We start from the raw sequence: 21,757 nt of genomic DNA on the forward strand, positions 1-21,757 counted from the left end.
AGGGTCCCTGGCAGCTGGGTCCTGCCGGGCGCTCCGCACATACACTGGCGGCTCAGACTTGAGGCTCCTATCTGAAAGTGGGCATGACACCCAAGTGGGAGCTTGTCTTCTCACAGATCCCTGGGACAGCTTCACTGTCTCCCGAGCAGCAGGGAACCTGCAGAACCCACCCCTAAGGACTGACTTACAGAGCCCAGACTCTAGTTCCAGAAAGAGCTGAGACAGAGGTCCGGTTTGTAAGAAATCTGATTATTCAAATTTATTACCATCAAGAATTATGCAATGATGCTGTAGTTTTCTTAACAAATAGAAAACAGACTGTGTACAACAGTGAACTCTACAGCACTAGCATCCACAAGGTAAAAATGAATGTCTCATTCAACATTACCAACCCTGGATTGTTGATCTTGACAGCCTAGCTAACCTGGGGATGTCCACCTCGCGCCCCTCGGCTAAAACAGCTATACACCCTTCCCGCCCCCACTTACCTATCTAGATAGTGCTGCCCAGAGGAAGAGGCCCTCTCCCTGCCCCCAGCAAGCCGAGATAATAAGGATTGATTATAGTACCATTGAGAGAAGTCCAGTAGTCTTGTCACATTGGTTTATGAGGGCATCTCGAAGGAGTGGAAAAGAGCGATTCTCAGGGGCTTTGCAAAACAGCTGCAAACCAGGGAGGGAAGTCATCTGGCCCTACTCTGGGGGCAGATATGTGCTACCAGGCCCACTGGCCTGGACCTGAAGGGCCAGCTGCACCCCTGCTTGGCCCTGAGGTGGGGGGGGCATGGCACACACCCCGGCCAGCACTGATCACCTTGGCCCCACGGCCAGACCCACAGCCAACCGACACCACGCCACACTGCAATGCTGGGGACAAAATCCAGGCTCCACGGGCCCAGAGGTCAGCCCAGCAGCTCCCCGGGAAGCCCAGGAGCACAGAGCCACCTCCCCTCTTGGAGGTCTGATGCACAGCCAGGGGATGACTCTCTTTTTTTCTTGGGTTTTCTTTTTTTTTTTTTTTTAATTTTTTGTTTGTTTGTTTTTTTGTCTTTGCTTTATTTTTAACCTTTGCAAACACAATGGTGATGAGGAACGCCTTGCCCGGCTGCCCCAGACACGTCTGTGGTTCTGCGCTGTGAATGTTAAACACACACTGGAATAGACGACTGGGGGTGAGCGTTTCCTATCTCCTCCCCGCCCACCACTGTGGGGCCTAAAATAAGGCTCTCAAGGAAAAACACGACAGAACTTTAAAAAAAAAAAAATTGTTTCCCTGCATTTGGCTGAAACAGGATCTCGTCTGACGGGCTGGAAGAGCAGCCGGATCAGCGATGCCTCCGCTCAGGCTGGCGGCCCCAGCTCCACACACACGAGGAAGGCACGCTCCGTCCTTCAGCAGTAAGAGTCGTACAAAAAAGGATCCAGAATGAACTAAAGAGAAAACTACACCCCAACCCCCACAGCAGCCCATTCTGCAGTTAAGAATTTGCAAAAGGAAAAGTCAGAGGGAAGAGGCTAGAATCCCTGTCTACCCCACTCAATGTATAAAAAAGGAGGCTTTGCTCCCATCCCCCCCACGAGAAGCATGAGAAACGCGGCAGCGGAACAGAGAGCTCAAAGTGGCTCTGGGGCGGGCTTGGTGGACAGAGACGGCCGGGCGCCTGCCTGCCCGGCCCACCCCCTTGCCTGGGGGAGTTCTGGGCTCTCCATTTGGTGTGGCAATGTTCCTGAAACGCTGTGATCCCAGTGGGCTGTGCTCTGCCAGCAACAGCATCCATGCAGGGGGGCTGGACGATGGTCGGTATGGCTCAGAGGAGCTGGGTCCCCTCCAGTGCCCCCAGGTGGGGGCGGCGGAGGAGAGGGGGCGGTAGTTACGTTGCATAGTGGTCAAAGCTGCCGAGGTACTCCAGGGCCGCGCGGTAGCACAGCTGGTACTGGTCCTGCCGGGACAGAGGGCTGGTCAGTGTGAGCAGTGCCAGTGGACACCCCCAACACACTGCCAAGAGCATCTGTGTTGCAGCCAGTGGGCTATGGAGTTAGCCCCTGCCTCTGCTGGCCAAGAGCAGGGGCTGGACCCACACATCGGCTCCAGGCTTTCCCTGACACCCCAATCTGCCACTAGACTGTGCACCCCATAAGGAGTGTATGTCCAACCTTAGCCGGGAACCAGGCACACCACTGGGAGCACATTTGGCTCACCCTACCCCAGCGCCTCAGGCAAAGCAGGCAGTGGTCAGTGCCGGTGGTGGCACGTGCCTATGAGGAGGAGCCGGTCCCTGCATGGCCAGCAGCCTACGTACCTCTGTCTGCACCATGGCTGGGCGCTGTGTGCGTAGGGTCTTCACGGTCTGGAACATGTCAACCACGCCCTCATAGCGCATCCGCTCCAGAACGATGCTCAGTGTGATGAACACCCCGGTGCGGCCCACACCGGCACTGCCCAAGGACAACGCTGGGTCAGGGCCCCTGTCCCTGGGCCCCCAGGCCCCCAGCCGCCCAGCCCTCCACAGGGTTGGCCCCACCTGCAGTGCACCGTGATGGGCCCGTCCTGCCCAAACTGCTCCTTGGTCTTGTGCACCTGCCCAATGAAGTCGATGAAGCCCTCGCCCGTTTTGGGCACACCCTGCTCCGGCCAGTCTGTGAACTGGAACTGCCGGATTGTCCTCGACTGCCCATCCTGGAGAGGCAGCAGGGGGTGGGGTCAGGGCTGAGCCTCAGGCAACAGCCCCCCCAAGCCAAGGGGGTGGCACAGCAGCACAGGTAAGCCCCCTGAAGTTGTTACACTGAGGCCACCTTGGGAAATGGGCTCTTGCTTCCACACCTCACCTCAGATTCCTGTGGGTTGAGCTGTAGGCACCATGTAGGCAGTACCCACTCCACAGGGGCTCAGGCAATGTTACAGACATGCTTTCGCACAAATACGCACACTTCCCTGTCCACACTTACCCGGGCATCTGTGACCTTGAACTCACGCAGGATATACTGGGGCATGTTGTACTCAGCCATCGGGTCAACAACAAAGTACTGGTAGCGAGCAGAGCGCTCTGCGGGCCAGTACTGGTGGCATTTTTCCTGTGGACAAAGGGCCCAGCCCCACGGTCAGGTGGGGAGGAAGAGGGGAAGGGAGTTCCGAGTTTCAGAGGATTCGAGGTGGGATGCTGCAGGTGGTGATAATGGGGTCTGAGACTACACTGATGGGGCTGGGACGTGAAGGAGACGATAGTGAAGGGGTGGCTGGTGTGCTCCCAGGTACCAGGGGGACCCCGGGGGTGGGCTCACCCTGCCCATCTCCCGAAGCCTGGTCAGCATGACGATGATGGTGGAGTTGTGCTCCCAAAGCATGCGCCAGAAGTCCTCGGTGCTCTCTGCCAGAGGCCCCTGTGTGGCTATGTAGGCCTTCTGCTGTCTGGGGTGGACATAAGACTGGACATGCTGGAGGTGCTGCTGCCCCCAGAGTCTCCCCATGGTTGCCTAGTCCCTCAGGGCCCACTCAGATCACCCCTCCTCCAGGAAGCCCACCCTGGTCTTCCAGGCTGGCCCTACTCTGTTGCACTCCTAGCCAGCCAGGCACAGGCCTAGCCACCCATGGGTATGGTGGACTTCTCCAAGCATGCTGACCTATAGCCATCCAGGAAGCTGGCATTGATGTAGTCAGAGCCCTCCACGCCGCGGATGGGCTGCAGACACACACGGGTCAGTTCATAGGGCATGATGTTCACCAGGCGGTTCTTGAATTTGTTGCAGGGCAAGTTGGCGCTGATGAAGCGGGATGTGTGGGCCTTGGAGCTGGCCAGCAGCTAGTGAGAGGGAGGGGCTGGTCAGGCCTGGCTTCCAGGGGGAAATCATCCCCATGACCCAGTCCAGGCCCTGAGCCCACCTTGAACTCGAGCTCCATGGCAGTCACACTCTCCCCAGGAGGCACTTGGCCCAGCTTCTGGATGTGGGCATAGAGGTTGCGGGCGGGCACCTCTGTGTGTCCACATGTGGCGGCCTCCAGCAACGCTTCGTGGATGAACACGTACTGGTCCTCGGTCTGCACCATGTAGTTCCGCTGAGACCGCATGCACGTCACGTGGCCGTAGATGTCCACCGTCTTCTCGTGCTTCATCCGCTCCAGCATGGCATCGATGACGATGAAGCAGCCCGTGCGGCCCACGCCCGCGCTGCAGGACATGGGCTCAGCCTGGGCAGAGGCCCCCCACCGCCTCCACGCCCCTACCTCCCTGGGGTGCGGTGCCTCCTTACCTGCAGTGCGCCACCATGGGCCCCGCGTCCAGCGGGTTGCAGGCCTTGACCCGACGCAGGAAGGCCAGGATGGGGGTTGGGTATTCGGGAACTCCGTGGTCTGGCCAGGCCATGAACTGGAACTGACGCAGCTCCCGCTTCTCACTGGAGCCGCTCTGGGGAGGATGGTGGGGGAGACGGTGTGACCCAGGGAGTGTTCCTACAGCAGACTTGGGGCAGGATGCCCTGACGCAGAGGCCAGACCCTGTGCTCTGATGGGACTCACACAGAGCAGCCTGAAGCAGCTCACGGTGCTGCTTCCGTCCATCCCATCCTGGCTCTGGCCACCACAGCCCACTCACACCTCCAAGCCCCGAACTCCAACATTGGGTTCCCCCCAGCATACCACCATGCTCAGACCACTGTCCTAACAGGGCCTGGGAGGGCGGGGGACAAACACCAGGGCAGGGCCGCACCTTGTGGAGCGCAAAGGTGCGCACAGTGTACGTGGCCAGCTCCACTGTGTCCAAAAGGGTCACCTGAATGAGGCCGTAGGTCTCGGTGCCACGAGCCGGCCAGTACTGATCACACTTCACCTGCAGAGGGACAGCCGGGCAGGGTGCAAGGGTGTTTGGAGGTACCCAAAAGCTCAGACGGGCAGGGTCCAGGGTGGAGGCAGGCTGGAAGGTCCAGCCTACCCAGCTACGAGGCCCCCCTGCCCCAAACTCTCAGATCCATCACACCATCCCTCACCAAACCATATCAGCTTCTCTCGCTACACTGCCACCCCTGCCCTCGGAGGGGAACGAGGGCCATAATTGAAAATTATTTATTCATGACCAGATCGCACCAGGCACATTTTCTGCCAAATTTACCCATAACGTTTACACGCCATTTTCAAGCTCTGTAAATTTTACGTTCCAGTCGATGCTTTGCTGTGTAGAAGCAGATAAGAACAGCTCTTTCCACTAATTAACTTAGGGGATGTGTTAATGCCCCAGCAACACTCCAGCATCTGGGGAAGGCATGAACATCCCAGGAACACGCCAGCGACGGGAGAACCTACTAATATTCTTGAAAAATGACAGCACCTGGTGCAACATATGAACATGTCAGGAGCCCACTAGGGTCTGGGGAACACGCCACATCCCAGGAACACCCAGCAACTGGGATATGATGACACCCCAGGAATGCAATAGTGCTTGGCACGTCCCTTGAGGAACTTCTTCCCACAGGGACATGAAAAGGGGCCCAAAGTCACCTGATGGCTGAGTAGCCCCTCCCCTCAGCCTCCACTGCCAAGCAGGGCACTGCCCAGTCTTACCCGGGACTTCTCCTCCAGCCGCGTCATCATGACCACAGTGGCTGTGCGCTGCTCCCACACCATCCGCCAGAAATCACCCATGGTCTCGGGCAGCGGGCCCTGCGTGGCAATGTAGGCATTCTGCTTGCGGTAGCCGTCGATGTAGTTGGCATTGATGTAGTCACTCCCCGGGACACCTACAGACAGGAAGGGATGTGGGAAGGCGTTATCCTGGGGCTTCCAACCAAGCCCACCGTACCTCAGTGTGCCCTGGAACCCGTGGGCTGCTTCTGGAGGATGAAATGTCACCCCAGAGAGGAGAGCAAGGGGGTGGGAAGGGGCCCCGCCTGCGGCTCACCATCGATGGAGGTAAGGATGACTCGAGAGTGGTCGTAGGCAATGACATTGGCGTAGCGGTTCTTGGGCTTGTTCACCTCCAGGTTTGAATTCTCCCATGTGAACTGTTGTCCAGGGTCAATGGACTGCAGGAAATGGAGGAGGCCGGTCAAGTAGCACAAGAGTTGAGTTCTACCTAGTGCCCCCAAGGCAACCCAGCCTTTCAGGTGGTGCCCACAGCCTGCCTTCACTCCTAGGCCACAGCCAGCCGCTCTGTCCCATAGAGCTGGTAAGGCTGTGCACTGGCCACCCCACCAAGGAGCACAAAGGCTGCCATGGCACCTGTCAGCAAGACGATGGACCAAAGACTCCTCTAACAGAGGTCCCAAATTCCCTTGCCCAGAAGAGTGGTCGGGGTGGGGTGGGGGTCAGGGAAGTCCCCAAACCCTGCACCCAGCTAATGCACGATGCAGAGCAAGATGAAGCAACAGTGGCTGGCACTGCCGGGGCTTGGACACCACTGCATGGCTTTGCCCAGCTCTCCTCCTCTCTCTCTGGCTGTTTCTTCCCATGGGCAGGACACGGCGCTTCTCCTGGTGAATTCTCGGGCCCTCTTTCCTCTTTGCAACCTTTCCTGGGGGAGTTTGCTTGCTCTCAGGACTTACACCCACGTGCTAGCACTGCCACAACCCGTGTCTCCCCCACGCTCCTGATCCGAACAGCCAACAGCCCCTTGGACATCCCCACCTGGACATCCTGCAGCCCTTCCATCTCAACCTTTGCCAAGCTGAGCTCATCAGCTTTCCCTGCAAACCTAGTTCTGCTGCTAGGACTCCATCTCGGTGAAGGGCAATGGCCTCATTTACCCAAAAGCCCAGGCCGGAACCTGCAAATCGTCTTCAAAACTCCTCTGTGCCGCGTCCCATCAGAACCCATGTCCCGGAGCAACCCCACCCCTTGGCTCTCTCCAACCTGCTGCCAGGGCCTCAGCAAAGCCACCCTCCCGCTCAGACTTGGCATCTCCCTGCCTCTTCACTTTGCCCTACCCCGTCCTGCAGCCGGAACACCCCTTGTAAATGCAGATCTGATCATCAAGTTCCCTGCTTCTTGCCTTCCATGGCCCCGCATCACCTTAGGGGACAATAATAACAGCTGAGTCCTAGTGAAAACTTACGGAGTGCTTGGCACTGTCTTAAGCACTCTGCATGTATTCTCTCATCTAATCCTCCCAAGAAACTGGTTCTATTACCATCCCCCTTTCACAGAGGAACACAGCCCAGGGCTCTCAGAGCAGCGCATAATGCCCTCCATGTTTTGGCGCTGCCCCATCATCCTCCACAGGACAGTGAGCACCACTTCCATGAGTGCCCCCAGCACACCCGCCCCAGCCTGCGTCGGTGCCACCAGCTCACCTTCTCCGCATGTCTGCATTGGGGCACGTCGTCACACTCAGTTTACCTGTGTGCGCTGTCTCCCCACCAGCCCTCCCTGCCCCCAGCACCCTGCACAGGGTAGATGTTGGACTATGCGTGAGGACTGACTGACAGTTCAAAGTAACAGAGCTATGGGATCCTGGCTGAGGGAAAGCTCACGGCAGGCTGGCCAGGGCCAGAGAAGGCTCCCTGGAGGAGGAGGGTCTTGAAGCAAAGCTCAGGCTGGAGGAGAAGGTGGAAGGGGGACTCCGTGAGCCTAGACAGTGAGGCACAGAGCCCAATCGGGAGGATGTGGGACGTGGAACTAGGTGAGTGAGTAGAAGACCACGTGAGGCCTTCCGGGCCAGATAAGGGACTGAAAGCAGGGGGCCCAACTCACCGCTCTGTCCCCCTCGCAGCAGGGCCTTGTGCAGAGCAGGCCCCCGAGTGCGAGGGCGCTCTACAGGGGGCAGCAGCACACTCTTCTCGCAGCAGACGTGCTCACCATTTCGCCTGCCAAGCTCCAGTTCCTCTGCGGGACCTGGCCCACAGCCCTTGGAAGGGAAGCTTCCCAGGATACCGTGCACAGCCGAGGGTGTACATCTGACTCACAGGCGGCGCTGGGCCAGCCCATCGATCACTTATCCATCCACCAAGACCCCTGTGCCAGGCCTGCGCTGGAGGCAGGGGGACTAGTAGGGGCTGAGGCAGAAAATGCCTTAACAACATCTGCGCTTCCATCTGTGATCCTTAGAGGAGGCAGGGCTCTCATTATCACCTCCTTAATACCTCCTTCACTAGCAAAGTGCCTCCCCTGCTGGGCCTGGAAGCCCTGACTGCAGGTGAGGGAGCAGCAGCGCTCACAAGTCTGAGCCCTGGTCGGTAGGTAGGTAGGGTCGAGTCCAGAGTGAAGGAACACCTGGAGGGCCCTGAGCATGAGGGTCTGTGCAGCAAGACTCAAGCCCTGACCCCCCCCATCTCTGTGATCTGCATTCTGAGAACACCCGTGAACACACACACGTGTGGGGCCCGGGCTGTCAAGACAGTCTCCACTATGCATCAGCTGTGTGACCTCAGGCAAGTCACTTCCTCTCTCGGAGCCTCAGCGTCTTGTCTGTAAGATGGGATAACACCTGCACACACTTCACAGGACTGTGGGGAGGACAGAATGAGGTGATGCATGCCCAGTGCCTAGCCTGGCGTCAGCCCACAGGGAGCTCTCCATAAATGTCGGCTGATTACTCATCTATGTGTGTGTGTGACCTCCTGTCTGACTGTTAGCTTTGAGGCATGTGTCTGAGTGTCCTGACCTAGGGTGCTTGGGGAGCCTCAGCCAGCTCCAGCACCTGAGGAGCTGAGTTCCCCGCTTGCTACAGCTGACTTCTCCATTCTGTCCTCTGGGGAAGCCTGGAGTCCCCCTCCCACAGCTGGGGCTGAGATGGGAGAGGAGCCGCCACAGGGCCAGGCCTGGACCAGGCATGTGCAGGGGTTCAGGATGAGGATGACTCACCTCGTATTCTTGGGAGAACTTGAGGCCATCGTTGGCTTTGAGGCGCTCGATGTTGTCTGCCAGATCAGTGATGGGGATGGGCGGGTGGTCTCGCATACCTAGGGGCGGGGGCACATACAGGCAGAGTTAGCGTGAAGCCTGAGTGCAGTGGTGGAGACAGCCCCGATGCATGGATATGCACATGTGAACACGTGTGACCATGGAGCACTTGGCACTGGTGGCATGGAGAGCAGTACATGCGGCGACAGGGATGGCAGGGCACACGGTGGCAGGGGGTGGGAGAGGACAGGGAGGGAAGTGTGTGTGTGCCGTGAGCATGTGTGAGCATGTCCATGTGACACAGTGCTGAGCGGCAGGTTCTCAATGGGGATGGGAGACTTCCGGAGCCGGAAGCCTAGGTTGAGAGCAGCGGACAGGATGGAACTGGGCTGCTTCAGCCTGTGCCCTGCCCGCGGGCCCTGCCTCTGGACAGCACTCCTGCCCCTCACTGGCGCCAGTCACCATGGGAGGCTCTGTGACATTACTATCCCAGCGCCCAGCATGTGGATGGAGCGATCATGACGTACATGGCAGAGTGACGTGGAAGAACTTGGAGAGAGAAGCAGAGAGGAGAAGGAGACAGGGAGGCAGAAGAGGCATCAGAAAAGTGTCAGAATGAGGCCAGAGGAGAGAGAGGCAGAGATAGGTGGGAGGGAAAATAGGGGAGGAAGGGAGCAAGGTGGGGAGAGAGAGGGATGGAGAAGGAAAGGGCAGGAGACAGCAAGAAGGGGGAGAAGAATGAGGAAAGGGGAGAGAAGAACTCAAGAAGGAGAGAGGTGACAGGTGAGAGCAGCGGAGGAAATACACAGAAGCTGGAGTGGGCCCCAAACACGGGAACGTGGAAAACTAACTTGAGATATTCGGGCAACTGGGGACACTGGAACCTGCAGAAGAAAAGAACAGAAACAACGGGGCAAGAGAAGGAAATCCATTAACCTCTGGTTAGGTCACTGTTGGACACAGTGAGGGGCTGAGGGCTCGGGAGGGGCAGGCCCTCCCTGCAGACACATCTCCCACCCAGAGCTTGGGCGGCCTCAGGGGGCCTCTATGACTAAATTCTAGGTTCAAACCAACCCTTGTGCTCCCTGGTATCAAAGTTTGACCGTGGCTATTTCCAGATGATTCGGCAAAAGGTAAATGTGCTTTTATAGAGAGATGAAGCACATGTGGCGAGAAACGAAAGGGTGAATCTATAGGAGGACGTGCAGTGGAGGACTGTATTGCTTTCAGCTTTTATCCGCGTTGGAAGCATTTTCAGGATAAAAGTTAAACTACAAAAGAAATTACAAACGTTTGCTAAACTGAAAAAAAGGAAACCTTCAGCCGTGGACAGCACTGCCATCCTCGCTGTCTGCCCCCACCGCCCATCGTAGCTTCTGGTCACTGGTTAATGCCCCGGGGCCGCCTTTGTGCACAGGACGCCTCTTCCCGCTAGCAGCCTCGTGCCCTGATCTCAACACCTGTGGGACCCTCACGGTGCCCCTCCCCATGGCCTGCCCCGGCCACAGCATCCCGTCCTTTGGAACCCCAACCCTTTTAAACACCGTCTCAGGCCTCTCCACTCCGCTTTCTCCTCTCAGACCCCTGCCATTTCCCCTGGCCTTGCAGTAGCCACAGGGGTTCAGGCCCGGGCCAGCTCTCACACCCACTTGCTCATTCCCCACTGGCCGCCTCAATCCATCTAAATGCTCCTACCCCCAGGACTCGGCCGCCACGGCTCGCCAACGTCCTCAATGCCAAAGTCCTCCATCTGGGCCCCCCCTCGAACAGCCCTCCCTGCCTGGCTTCAGGGACACTCCTATTCCCTCCTTCCCCTCCTTGGCTACATTTCATCCATCCTTCCTCAACATTCCACCTCCTTCCCCGGCTGCTCTTCCCCCTCCTCCTCTTCTCCTGGGAGAGCCATTCCCAGGCTTTGACCACCGTTGAGTTCCTAGGCACCTCCTGTGCCTGTGGCTCCAGCCAGGATGTCGGTGCAGAGGTCCAGACCCTAAGATCCAGCTGCCCCCTGGACCCTCCCAACCCACCGCTCAGCCAGCAACCATGGAGCAAGCCTGGCGTCCCCGCCCCCATTTCCTCACTCTATGTGGAATCAAGCCCAGCCCTGCTGTTCCTGCCTCCCTAATGCTTCCCAAGCACACCTCTTCCCTCCGCCACCCACCTCGTCCAAGTCCTCTGCACCTTCTCAATAGTCTGCCTCCCCACCTTCTCCTCTTCCAATCTGTCTTCCCCACGGCAGCCAGAGCGATGCTTCTAAAGCACAATTCTGCCCAACTAGCCCCTGCTAAAAAACCTTTAATGTCTTCCTGGAGCTCTCAAGATGAAGTCCAAACCCTGTAGCCTGGCACCCAGGTTCCTCTATGACTGGACCCTGGCCTAATCCTCCAGTCTCTTCTCTAGGCTCTCAACATCCTCAACTCCAGCGCCACAGAACACGGCGCCCCGAGCTGCTTTCCACAAAGGGTGCTCCCTCCCACCCACTCTGCCCGCTAATGTAGGTTAGCATCCCCTCTCAGAGGAGGCAGCTCTGCCCTCCAGGCCCCAGCATCCTGGAGCTTTGGTTCCTCGTAGATCTGAGCATGTCTGGCTGCAACAGTCTGCTAGGTCAGCCTGGCTTGCTCGCTCTCAGGACATGCGCCCTTGGAACTCAAGTCAGCATGTTATGGGGGAGCCCAGGCCACAGGAAGAGGCCTTACGTGGTTGTCACAGCCAAAAACCCCAGTGGGCTCATAGCCAACTCCAGCGTCAACCACCAGACACAAGAATGAATGTATCTCCAGAATTCAGGGGCTGGCAAACTTTTCTATAAAAGGCCAGGTAGTAAATATTTTTGGCTTTGTAGACATATGGTATCTATCATATCTACTTAACTCTGCTTTTGTAGTGTGAAAACAGTCACAGACAATATACATAAATGAACAGATGTGGCTGTGTTCCAATAAAACTCTATTTGCAAAAACAGGTGGTGGGTCGCATTTGGCCCAGGGTCATAGTTCGCTGACCCCTGGTTTAAATGATTCTGGCTCCCAGCCTTTGAGTCTTCCGGCTGAGAGCCCAGACATTCTGGAACAGAGACAAGCCACTCCTGCTATGCTCCTGTCTGAATTTCTGACTCACAAAAACTGTGAGAATAGTACATAATTGTTGTTGTTTTCATCCACGAAGTTTTGGGGTAATTTAGTATGCAGCAATTAACTAGCTCGTGTGCACACAAACCCTGTGTATGTTAGTTCACTCACTCATTCAGCTGTCTGTGTCTGCTTCCCAGGCATTCAACAAGAACGCTCCGTGAGCACAAGACAGGAGATGGTGGAGGAATAAGACACAGCTCCCAGCTCCCCAAAGCTCAGACTGCCACAGAGGCAATTCCAGCCCAGGGTGAGAGGTGCCATGATGGAAGAAGCATCTGGGAGCCGAGCAGAGATTCCCCCCACCCCACCCCGGGGAAGAAGTCTGAGCTGTGTTACTGGGGCACGGGGAGGGAGCAACACCTCAGGTAGAAGGAACAGCCAGAGAGCCACGTGAGTGGTGGGGCAAGAAGGGCAGACACCAAGCCCTGTGCTTGCATGGAAAATCTGGGGCGAGCCACCAGGAAGGGTCAGGTGCCAGCACCCCATCCCACCACGTGTCCAATGGGCCATTTGCCACCAACAAAGCCCTCTTTTGTGTACAGAGGCCAGAGTGCAGACACAGAGGCTGGGTACCCTGTGCTGGGATGCGGGCTCTGTGGGCCATTGTTCCCTGGCCCATGTTTGGAGAGCTTGACAAAAAATGAGGCAGTGCCCAAGCAGCTGCCCCACCACCCCCAGGGGTTCCCTGGTCACTTCAACAAAGTAGGTGGATACCAGGAGAAAGGCAGAAGGGAGGAATAGGAAGTAGGGACCAGGCAGAGGCCAGGGGGCCTTGGTGGAGACCTCAAGCCTGGGCAGGGGGCAGGCAGTGGGCAGGCAGGTGTAGGGAGCCGTCCTACCTGGGGTCTGGTAGTTGAGCCTCCGCATCTCCACGGGGTCAGAGGAATGGGCCAGCAAGGAGTCCTTCAGCCCAATTGACTGCTCATCCTTGGACGATGGGGAGTGGGTCCTTTTCCTGCAGAGGCAGAAGGGTGGTTGGTGAGAACCGAGGTCCAGGGGGAGGTCAGAGACGCATGGCATGGCTGGCTGCCACAGAGCCTCTGTGTCCACAGCTCTTCCCCACCTTGCCCCACCCCAGCCTGGGGTCTCTGAGCCAGGGCCAGAGCAGCTTCACATGAGAGAATACAGGTAGGGGTGGGAAGACAGCAGGAGTGGGAAGTCCACAGAGGGCCAGTGCAGCGGGAAAGGAAGGGGTCACAGAGGCTGGCGGCTCTTTCGCATGAACAGCAGGTCACTGCTAGGCAGTGGCTGTTGTCCACAAGGCCCCCACAGCTGAGGAAGCAGGAGCCACCAAGAAGAAACATGCAAATGATACATAAGATATGCAAACATCAGAGAGCTGGGCCCTAGCCGTTTGGCTGTCAGTATCAGGGTAAATGCACAGAGCAGCAGGGGAGGGACGGGGAAGGCGGCACCCTAGCCAGGCAGAGTCCTCCCTTCCTGGCTTCAGCTCCCCAGTCTACAAGGACAGGATCAGACACAGACTACGGGGTCCAGTGCTGACAAGTATCCAGGGGCCGCTTCTGCTCGATGGACACAGGTGTGCTTGGGGAGGGAGAACTTGTAAGAGTGTGCCCGAGTGTGGAGTAGCACACCCTTCCCCGTGCTCTGCGGCCAGCACTCTCTGCACCCAGGCCAGACTCTGTCTCTTGCAGCACTAAGGTAATCTCAGAGAACTGGGAGCCAGGGGCAAGGCTCCGGTGAGCTCAGTCAGTCTGTGCACGCAGGGGAAGCATCGGAGGTCTGTGCTGCCTGTGCCCTAGAGAAGGGGCATCCCCTGTGCAGGGTACTGGTGGAGAGGGTGACAGAGCCTGCCCCATTGCCTGCCGAGCTGCCAGACAGCCACAGGCCTGAAGGCTTCCAGTCAAAGCACTGCCCCTCCCTGCGGGGCCCGCCATGTGCATGGGGTAAGAAGTGAAAGGGGAGGCATGTGAAGAGAGAAGGAAGGACTCCTACCTTTCTTGTTTACTAGGTCCCGAAAGACAGGCAAGGACAGAAGAAAGGAACGGTCATTGTTTCTGTCAAGCACTCAGGCCTTCTCATGACCGGAAGACACTGCAAGACTGAGCTATAGCACACACGTGGCATTCACAGGGAGGGTCGCCTCTCCTGGCAGACACCAGGACCCAGACAGAAGTGGAGGGAAGGTGGGGGTGTATGTGGGACCCTCCTCAGGTTCTTCCTGCAGCCGTCTCCAGGAGAACCAGGAGAGCCTGTCCCTATTCACCCTGGGAGGAAGGAGCTAATTCAGGAAGGAGACATTGGGTCCAGGTCAAGGCTCAGGGTCAGGGCCGGGGAGAGACTGGGCACAAGAACTCCTATGCAGAGATGCATTCAGACATATGGACCAACAAGCATTCGTGGACAGTCTAACAATGTTCCCACTGAAGCATCACCCGATGGTGGGAACAGTGTTGGGGAGGGCTGGGGGCCTGGCAGAGCTTCAGGGCCCCAGAGCCTGGAAAGGAGTCTTGAAGGATGAGCTGACAGTTGCCTGGTGGTCAGGGAGAGCTGCAGAGTGGGGCAGGGCACAGCTGGAGCTGGCCCTGGAGCTGCATGAGTTTGGTGACAACACTGGCGGTGGTGGTGGTGGCCAGACAAGCCAGACATTCAATTGATAGGCTATAAAACTCTATAGTTAAAACTAAGAAGTTAAAGCTAAGAAGTTTTAAACTGAGTGACAAAGTAAATCTTTGGAAACACCTTTCAGGCCTGGAGGAGGATGGAGAGAAAGGGGAGACTCCAAGAGCTGCAACTAAGAGAGGCCTGAGGCGTGCCATGGGCCAGGTACCCAGCTATGCCTGCATGTGCATTACCTGGTGAGGAGCCCATGGCGGGGGCAGGTCCAGTGATAGTCAGGACAGGACTCCCGGGGGACTGGGTGGAGTGCGATGGGGGTGGGTGAGGATGACACTCAGGTTTCTGGTTGGTAACTCAATGGATGGGCCCATCCCCTGGGATAGGGGCCCTGGGGGAGGGTGTGGGAAGGTTCAAGACACCCTGGGGCTGGGACAGCTGTGCAGGCTGCAGTTAACAGCAAGCACTGAACAAATGTCTGCCAAGTGAACGTCTGAGGGCATGTGGGCCTGCAGCTGGGTCTGGACCTCTTGAGGCCTGAGCAGGACAGCCAGGCAGGGGAGTCATCTAGGGATGGTGGAGGAGGAGGAGCTGAAGATAGGAGACCAGAAGAGGGTGGTGACTTGAAGCTGAGAGACAGACACGCTCACATCCACAGAAACACAGAGGTGGACAGACAGACATACCCGAGGATGCACGTGATCAGCCCTCTGTGAAGGTTCGGCTCCTCATCATGCCGTATATATCCATGCATGTGCACACACACTGCTTCTGCTCTTCCTGGCTTCCCACTGACCCCAGGGGTGCACTTCTGAGGTGCAGGCCAGGTGTGGCTGCCCTAGGCCCAGGGAGGGCCTGAGAGTCCAGGGACAGGTGGCCGTCCACTGGAGCACTCACCTCTTGAACAGGAGGATGGCAATAACAATGAGGATGATAAGGATGACCGCCAGGACAGGGCCCGTCACCCACAGCATCTCGGGCTCCTCCTGCTGCTGGGCTGGTGTCACCTGGATCACGATCTCATCGGAGTAAGGGCTGGAGGCATAGCGCTTCTGTGGCCGGTGGAGGAACAACACAGGTAGTGAACTCTGGGTGAGATCCCCCACTCGCTGCCCCCACAAACCTGGAGAAAGGGCTCTGGGCTTGGTTGGCTGACTGGGCACCTAGGGTTAGATTAAGTCTGGCCTTCTGGGTCCTAGGGGTTAGTGCCTTGAGACCCCTAGTGCAGGTCTGGGGCCTCTGGGGAGTCTGAGACTGGCCTGGGGGCTATCTGGTCAGGCTTGGGGTCTCAGGCAGACCTGGTCCACGGGTTCCTTCAGGGAGGCGAGCACAAAGCACTGGTAGCTGAGGTCTGGAGACAGGGGCCGGTTATAGAATCCCCGGTAGCTCTTCTTGTCCCCCAGGGTGAAGGTATCAGGGAGCACATCCACCTGAGCGGCCACATAGGGCTTCAGCCGCTCTGCCTGCCGCCGCCGCCGCCGCCGCCGCTGCTGCTGCTCCGTGTCACCCTGCTCGATGGCCTCCAGAAGCTGATGGAGCAGAGCACGGGAGTCACGCGGAGCCCTGCAGCACACGCTCCCGGGCCTGGGGCCTGCCCCACTGTGCTTGTAGAATCACGCCAGACACGAGACATGACAATCACTTTCCTGAGCCACCCCAGTGAGAAGGGGCCCTCCAGGTAACCTGCCTGTCACCCTAACCAGAGAGGGCTGGTTCCACACCACTGCGAGAAGAGGGCGGAGAGTTCCAAATGTGTTGGGGCTCCACTCTAACCCCTCTGTGGCCTCAAAGCCTTCGAGACTCTAAGCTTGCAGGACCCGAGACTCTGCAGAGATGTCTCTGCCACTTCCCACCCCAGGGGATCCTCCACAAACCCTCTGGGGATTCTCTGTGAGCCCTCCAGGAGTTCTCTAACAGCTCTCAGGGGCCAACTCAGAGTCTCTCTCCCCTGAGAGGGGGGCAGGCAGCCAGCAAGAGAGTGATTCCAGTTTGAGGGAGTCCCAGGGGCCACTGCCAACCACTGCAATGGGACTGTCACCAGTGCTGCCTCGCATGGCCCCCAGGCACCTCATCCAGCTCCAGCTCCTCGGGTGTGCTCCACCGGGGTGTCAGCATGCTCCCTCCCACACGGTCAATGGGCACCACCATGATGTAGAACCACCTGGCGGGCAGAGTGGGAATCAGGAACATCATTGCCCGTGTTTGCATCGCCAGCCTCCCCTGAAGCCTCGTCTGCTCACCTGACCAGTGAGGGGTCCTGCACATGGGGCATGGAGAGCGTGAAGCGGCCATCCTCGATGTAGGCAGAGGCTGGCAGCGGCTTCTGTGGAAGGAGGTCAGGGGCCGTGCGGATGGACACGAGGTGCTGCAGGCCCCCTGCACTACTGCCGCGGTTCATCAGCACAAACGAGTACTCTGTGTTCGGCTGCAGGTCTGCAATCAGCTTCCGCATGGAGTGCCCGTCCACCTCCACACTCTGCCCATTGTACAGAATCTGCCGGGAAGAGGGCAGGCAGCACGTTTGGGTGAGGCCTCCCATCACAGGCCTGCAGCCATAGCACATGCGCGCACCTAACCAGGACCCGGCATCACATGGCATCAGCATGCATGCCTGGGACCAGAGTGAGGGCCCACAGCAGGACTCCGTGTGTGCCAGGCATGGCTGGCTGGCTTCACCCACCTTGAAGGGTACAGCTGACTTGTAGGAATCGGGGACCTCCCAGCTGAGCAGCACAGATGTCTTCATGGCAGCCGCCACTCTGAAGTTCTTGGCAAACACTGTTGGGATGTAAGAAGGGAGTCAGCTCTGACTGCATAACTGGGGTGAATGGGCCTGAAGGGGTTCCCCAGGAAGAGATGTGGGGGTAGTGCAGAGGGTTAGGAACGGCTGCAGAGGACCAGGCACCCCTACTCCTTCCAGCTTCAACTGCACAGTTCAGCTCCCAGCTCCGGCTCCTCCTCACAGTGGGCACAGAGTGGGGCAGACGCTGCAGGACCCGTGGTCAGGATCTCCAGAAGTGCTTGGGTGAAGCTGGAACTTATACATATCAGGTCAGAGTGATCAGAGGTCAGTGGGATTCGGTCACAAGCAGCATGTGGCTGCACACCAGAAAGCACAGCAGATCATGTTCACTAGACATCAGGGGGTCACGGCCCCGAGAGATTAGCATTGTGTACCCCAGAGTGGTGATGCAGTCAAAAGAGATCAGTGGGTTAGGGTCACAAGAGATTGGAGAGTCACACAGCAGAGGTCAGTAGGTTAAGGACAGCAGAGATCAGGGGTCACACACTGAGAATGTGGGGCCCATTTGCTAGAGGTTAGTGGTCACGGTCATGAGAGATTGGAGCGTCACACACCAGAGGCTAGTGGATCACAGTCGCCAGAGGTCAGTGGGTGAAGGAGAGCAGAGGTCCCCAGGCGCAGCCACATGCCCACAGCACACACCTTGCTCCACGGGCATGGTCCGGGACTGGATGCTGGGGCTGAGTGGGCCGGCGCCTTTGCTGGTGCGTGCACGGACCTTGACGTCATACGTGGTGTCTGGCCTGAGGCCTGAGAGTGTCAGGTGGGTCTCGGCAGTGATGTTCTGCAGCTCCTGCTGGCTGTTGATGTCACGGTACACCACGGTGTAGTTGGTGATGCGCCCATTCCTCTCCGCCAGCACCGGGGGGTCCCAGCTCAGTTCCGTGGTAGACGTGGTCAGCCCTATCACACGCAGGTTTTGGGGGAAACCGCTGGGCACGTCCTCAGGGGTCGTGATCTCCTTCTCAAACTCCTCGCCTGGGCCGGCCCGGTTCTTGGCAGCAAGCCGGAAGATGTAGGTGGCCCCTTTGTGCAGGCCAGTGATTGTAAAGTGCTGGTCGTCCTTGCCGAAGTCGATGGTGTTGGGCCGCGCCTCGTCGGCTCGGCGGTACTGCAGCCGGTAGCCCAACAGCTCACCAGGCAGCTCCTTGGGTGGGTGCCACTGGAGCAGCGCAGTGTTCATGGCCGTGGTGCTGACCATCATGGTGGGCCGGCCTGGGACTGAACAACCACGCACTGGGTTCTGGTCCTGCCCTCCTGATGGCCCCACCCTCGGCTCTGGCCCTGACCCTCACTCACCTGCCCCTGTGGTCGTGACAATTTTGGGCTTGCTGCGGGCACCATCTCCCTTGGTGGTGTAGGCGGCAACAGTAATGGAGTAGGTGGTCTCCGGGGTCAGGCCACTGATGGTGGTTTCCTAAGGGAGGAGGAGGGGCCCATTCCCATCACAGGAGAGCAAGGAGGGGCTAGACCAGGCCAGCCCCCTCGGGACTGAAGCTGGTGGGGCAACCCCAGGGCCGGAGATTCTGCGAGAGTGGGCTGTGCAATGCCGGACTCTGCTGGAGGCAGAACAGGCAGGGGATGGGTACCCAGAAGGACCCTGTCCATCCTAGGAGCCACATGCCTGGGGCAGACAGCTCATTCTTGCTTTCAGACAAAAACAAAGGGCCACACTGTTCCTTCACTCCATTGTACCTCGTAAGGTCTGGACACACGTTACACACAGCCTCGCATGCACATAGAACCTCGAATGGCTCTTGGCACGCACACGCATGCAGCCTACAGCTCCTCCTGCACTAGCAGGCGGACGGCCACCTGTGGGTACTAACACACGCACACGAGAGTGGAGGGGTGAGCCAAGGCGCCACCCTGCGGGACCAAGTCAGGACCCCCTCCTGCCCCATCCAGGCACCGCCTCTGTGAGCACCTTACGCTCTGCAATGCTTCTTGAGACAGGGAGGAAAGAGAGGACAGGAAAACCACCCCCAGAAACATACTTCCCCACCGCCCCCAGTGATGCCTGAGAACTCAGCTAGGGCAGTGTTCCCCCTGTCTTGGCAGGCTCTGCCCATATACCCATCCCCAGCCAAGGCATCATTTCCGGACATGCGGAGAAAACCACGGGAGGCTAAGCCACACCACACAGAGGGAAGAGTGGGAAGAGGGGAGGGAAACACCGCTCAGTGGGAATAGAGCTGTCACCACCAACCCTGGCGTCCCTCCAGCTCTGAGCCTCAGGTGGGGCCACTGCAGCCGCCACCAACCCCTTGCAGGCCCCCTCCTGCCCTGGCTGGAGGGTCTCCCAGGGCTGGGGCTCCAGAATGCACCAACGCTGGAACCCAGCTCCCCGGACTCCCCTCCCAGCCTGGGCCCAGAGCAGGTGATTTTTCACTCCAGGGATCAATAAAGCCTAACGATCAGGATCGGATTTAACTCTATCCCCGTCTGGCCAGAGCAGGGGCCAGGCCCTGGTCGATCGCGAACACTGGCCTGAAATTGCTGCTCGACAGGCGAGAAGGTAAGGATTAGAGGAAATGCCAGTCGCTGCTCAGCTTGGGGCTTGCGCCTAAATGCCAATTTTCTCTGGATGTGGCTGGTGCCCTGTGGATCTTGGTGGCTCAGGCTGGGAGGAGAGGTGGAGGAGGGGGAGTGTCCCACGAGCCCAGCCTGACCCAAGTCTTGCCCGCGCTCGCACACCTCTTACTTACATAGTCCTCGGACTCCTCTGGCCGCCACTGACCGCGGGAGAGGGAGAGAAAGGGAGACAGGATGTGAAGGACTCTGGCCCCGAGGGGCCTGGCCCGGGGAGGGCAGATGGCGGGCATGGGCCTCTGAAGTGCCCAGGAGTGGCACCCCAGGACCACTCCCTGTCCGAAGATCCCAGCCCCCGCCTCACGAGCCCAACTGTGTGTGAGCCCAGCTATGTGCGCCAGGGATGAGGAGGGGAGGCCTGGAGGGCAGTGGGCTGGAGGGAGAGGGCTCCCAGAAACTGAGGAGGTCACACAGCGCCACCTGGAGGTGCTCTGAGGGAGAGACTGCCGGACATGGCAGAGGGGAGACACGAGGGTGAGTATGGTGACTGTGCCCTTGGGTTGCCTCAGACAGTCCTGGCCTAGGCTTGCTGTATTGGAATGAGTATTCACAGCATTTCTTTTCACTCTCAGAAGTATCCCAGTTGAGAAGATAGGGTATCCAGTCACCCTAGGCAAGGAGGGTTGTCCCAGGAACAGCAGGAGCTGTACTGTGGCTGGAAGGGGCTGGGGCAGGCTGGCCAGCAAGACGAAGGCTGCAAGTGCCAAGCTTGAAGCCTGGATCCTGCCCCAAGGCACGAGCGAATCACTGAGACCCCTGTTCCTTCCTGGGGTGCCTGATAATCAAGGTAGGGAGCCTCGTTTCGGGGCCGGCACTGCTATTTCTCGAACATTCCACTTTAGGACACTGTGCACAAAGGTATACTAGCTGGACAGGTGCAGGGAGGGTAGTCCTACGGCACCACTGAGGGTTGGCAGGACAGCACAGGTAGGTGCTCCACAACATCTCCAGACTAGAAGCTCCATGGGGTCCTCCTGCTCAACCACCCTTGCAGTGCTGGTCTAGTCTCTGCCCAATGGCCCCAGTTCCTCCTGCCCCAGGAAGGTCTCTTGGAAAGTCCTTGCAAGGAGCACAAGATAACATATGGGAAGAAGCCATCTACTGCCCCCCCAGCCACGGCCACTTTCTAGGGTATGGGAGGGAGAGGCTTGAGATGGGAAGACAGGAGAGAGGAGAGAAGAGAACAAGACAGACAGAAGCACAGTAGGTAAGAGGGAGACAGAAACAGAGAGAAGATGGAAAAGCAGGCCACAGGAAAGGGACAGAAGGAGACAGGGAGATGGAGCTGGAGACCACGACAAACGGACAGGCTTGAGATGGAGACATACATGCAAGGAGACAGGTCTGGCTGCACACTCATGGGGGCCACATACCCCATGCTTCTTTCAGAACTGATGGGGCCTGGGCTAAGCAGATGGTGCTGTGGGGAAGGAGGACAGGCTGTGGTGTCCTTGACCAGGCGCTGGGGGACAGCTGGGCCCTGTGGCCAGCGTGGGGACCAGCCCCATCTGCTCTGCTACTGGCTTGGAGCAGAATGACCCAGTCCCGGGAGGTGATGGTGCTGCAAGGGCAGGCCCTCCACCTTCACTTCGCTCCCCTGGAGCCCAGGCTCATGATTACCTTCTGTCATAGGGTATCCATAGCCAAGAGGACAGTGTCCCTTGTCCTATGGCCCAGCTCCTTTCAAACCACTTGGGACCAGAAGGGGGCACTCAAAGTGGCTTCTCTGAAACCCCACTGGCTGCAGCCGTGCTGCTGGCCCCCTAGGGTGGGAGGGACTGGACAGAGCCCATTCCCAGGATGTTTCTGGGTGGGTGTGTCCGCTGAAGCT

At 58.3% G+C, this 21,757-nt stretch overlaps 1 protein-coding gene across 4 annotated transcripts in view; it reads right to left on the minus strand.

The window, feature by feature from the left end:
- Positions 1–228: 228 nt before the first annotated feature.
- PTPRF (protein tyrosine phosphatase receptor type F) overlaps positions 229–21,757 on the minus strand; it is a 143,255-nt gene continuing 121,726 nt past the window's right edge. For 3 of the 4 annotated variants that reach the window (XM_072974609.1, XM_072974610.1, XM_031684136.2), the window contains 21 exons: positions 20,043–20,069; positions 18,634–18,751; positions 17,977–18,555; positions 17,212–17,309; positions 16,772–17,025; positions 16,599–16,692; positions 15,830–16,060; positions 15,429–15,583; positions 12,794–12,909; positions 8,785–8,882; positions 5,885–6,008; positions 5,548–5,723; positions 4,700–4,819; positions 4,245–4,399; positions 3,877–4,162; positions 3,618–3,796; positions 3,279–3,405; positions 2,946–3,071; positions 2,522–2,676; positions 2,300–2,435; positions 229–1,939 (listed from right to left, as the gene is read on the minus strand). In XM_072974609.1, the coding sequence (XP_072830710.1) occupies positions 1,871–1,939; positions 2,300–2,435; positions 2,522–2,676; positions 2,946–3,071; positions 3,279–3,405; positions 3,618–3,796; positions 3,877–4,162; positions 4,245–4,399; positions 4,700–4,819; positions 5,548–5,723; positions 5,885–6,008; positions 8,785–8,882; positions 12,794–12,909; positions 15,429–15,583; positions 15,830–16,060; positions 16,599–16,692; positions 16,772–17,025; positions 17,212–17,309; positions 17,977–18,555; positions 18,634–18,751; positions 20,043–20,069 (3,423 nt within the window). In that variant the 3' untranslated portion in view covers positions 229–1,870. The remainder of the gene's footprint in view (positions 1,940–2,299; positions 2,436–2,521; positions 2,677–2,945; positions 3,072–3,278; positions 3,406–3,617; positions 3,797–3,876; positions 4,163–4,244; positions 4,400–4,699; positions 4,820–5,547; positions 5,724–5,884; positions 6,009–8,784; positions 8,883–12,793; positions 12,910–15,428; positions 15,584–15,829; positions 16,061–16,598; positions 16,693–16,771; positions 17,026–17,211; positions 17,310–17,976; positions 18,556–18,633; positions 18,752–20,042; positions 20,070–21,757) is intronic. The other variant, XM_031684139.2, reaches the window with a different exon arrangement.

Source organism: Vicugna pacos, chromosome 13 (genome assembly GCF_048564905.1).
Source record: "Vicugna pacos chromosome 13, VicPac4, whole genome shotgun sequence".
NCBI classification, from domain to species: Eukaryota; Metazoa; Chordata; class Mammalia; order Artiodactyla; family Camelidae; genus Vicugna; species Vicugna pacos.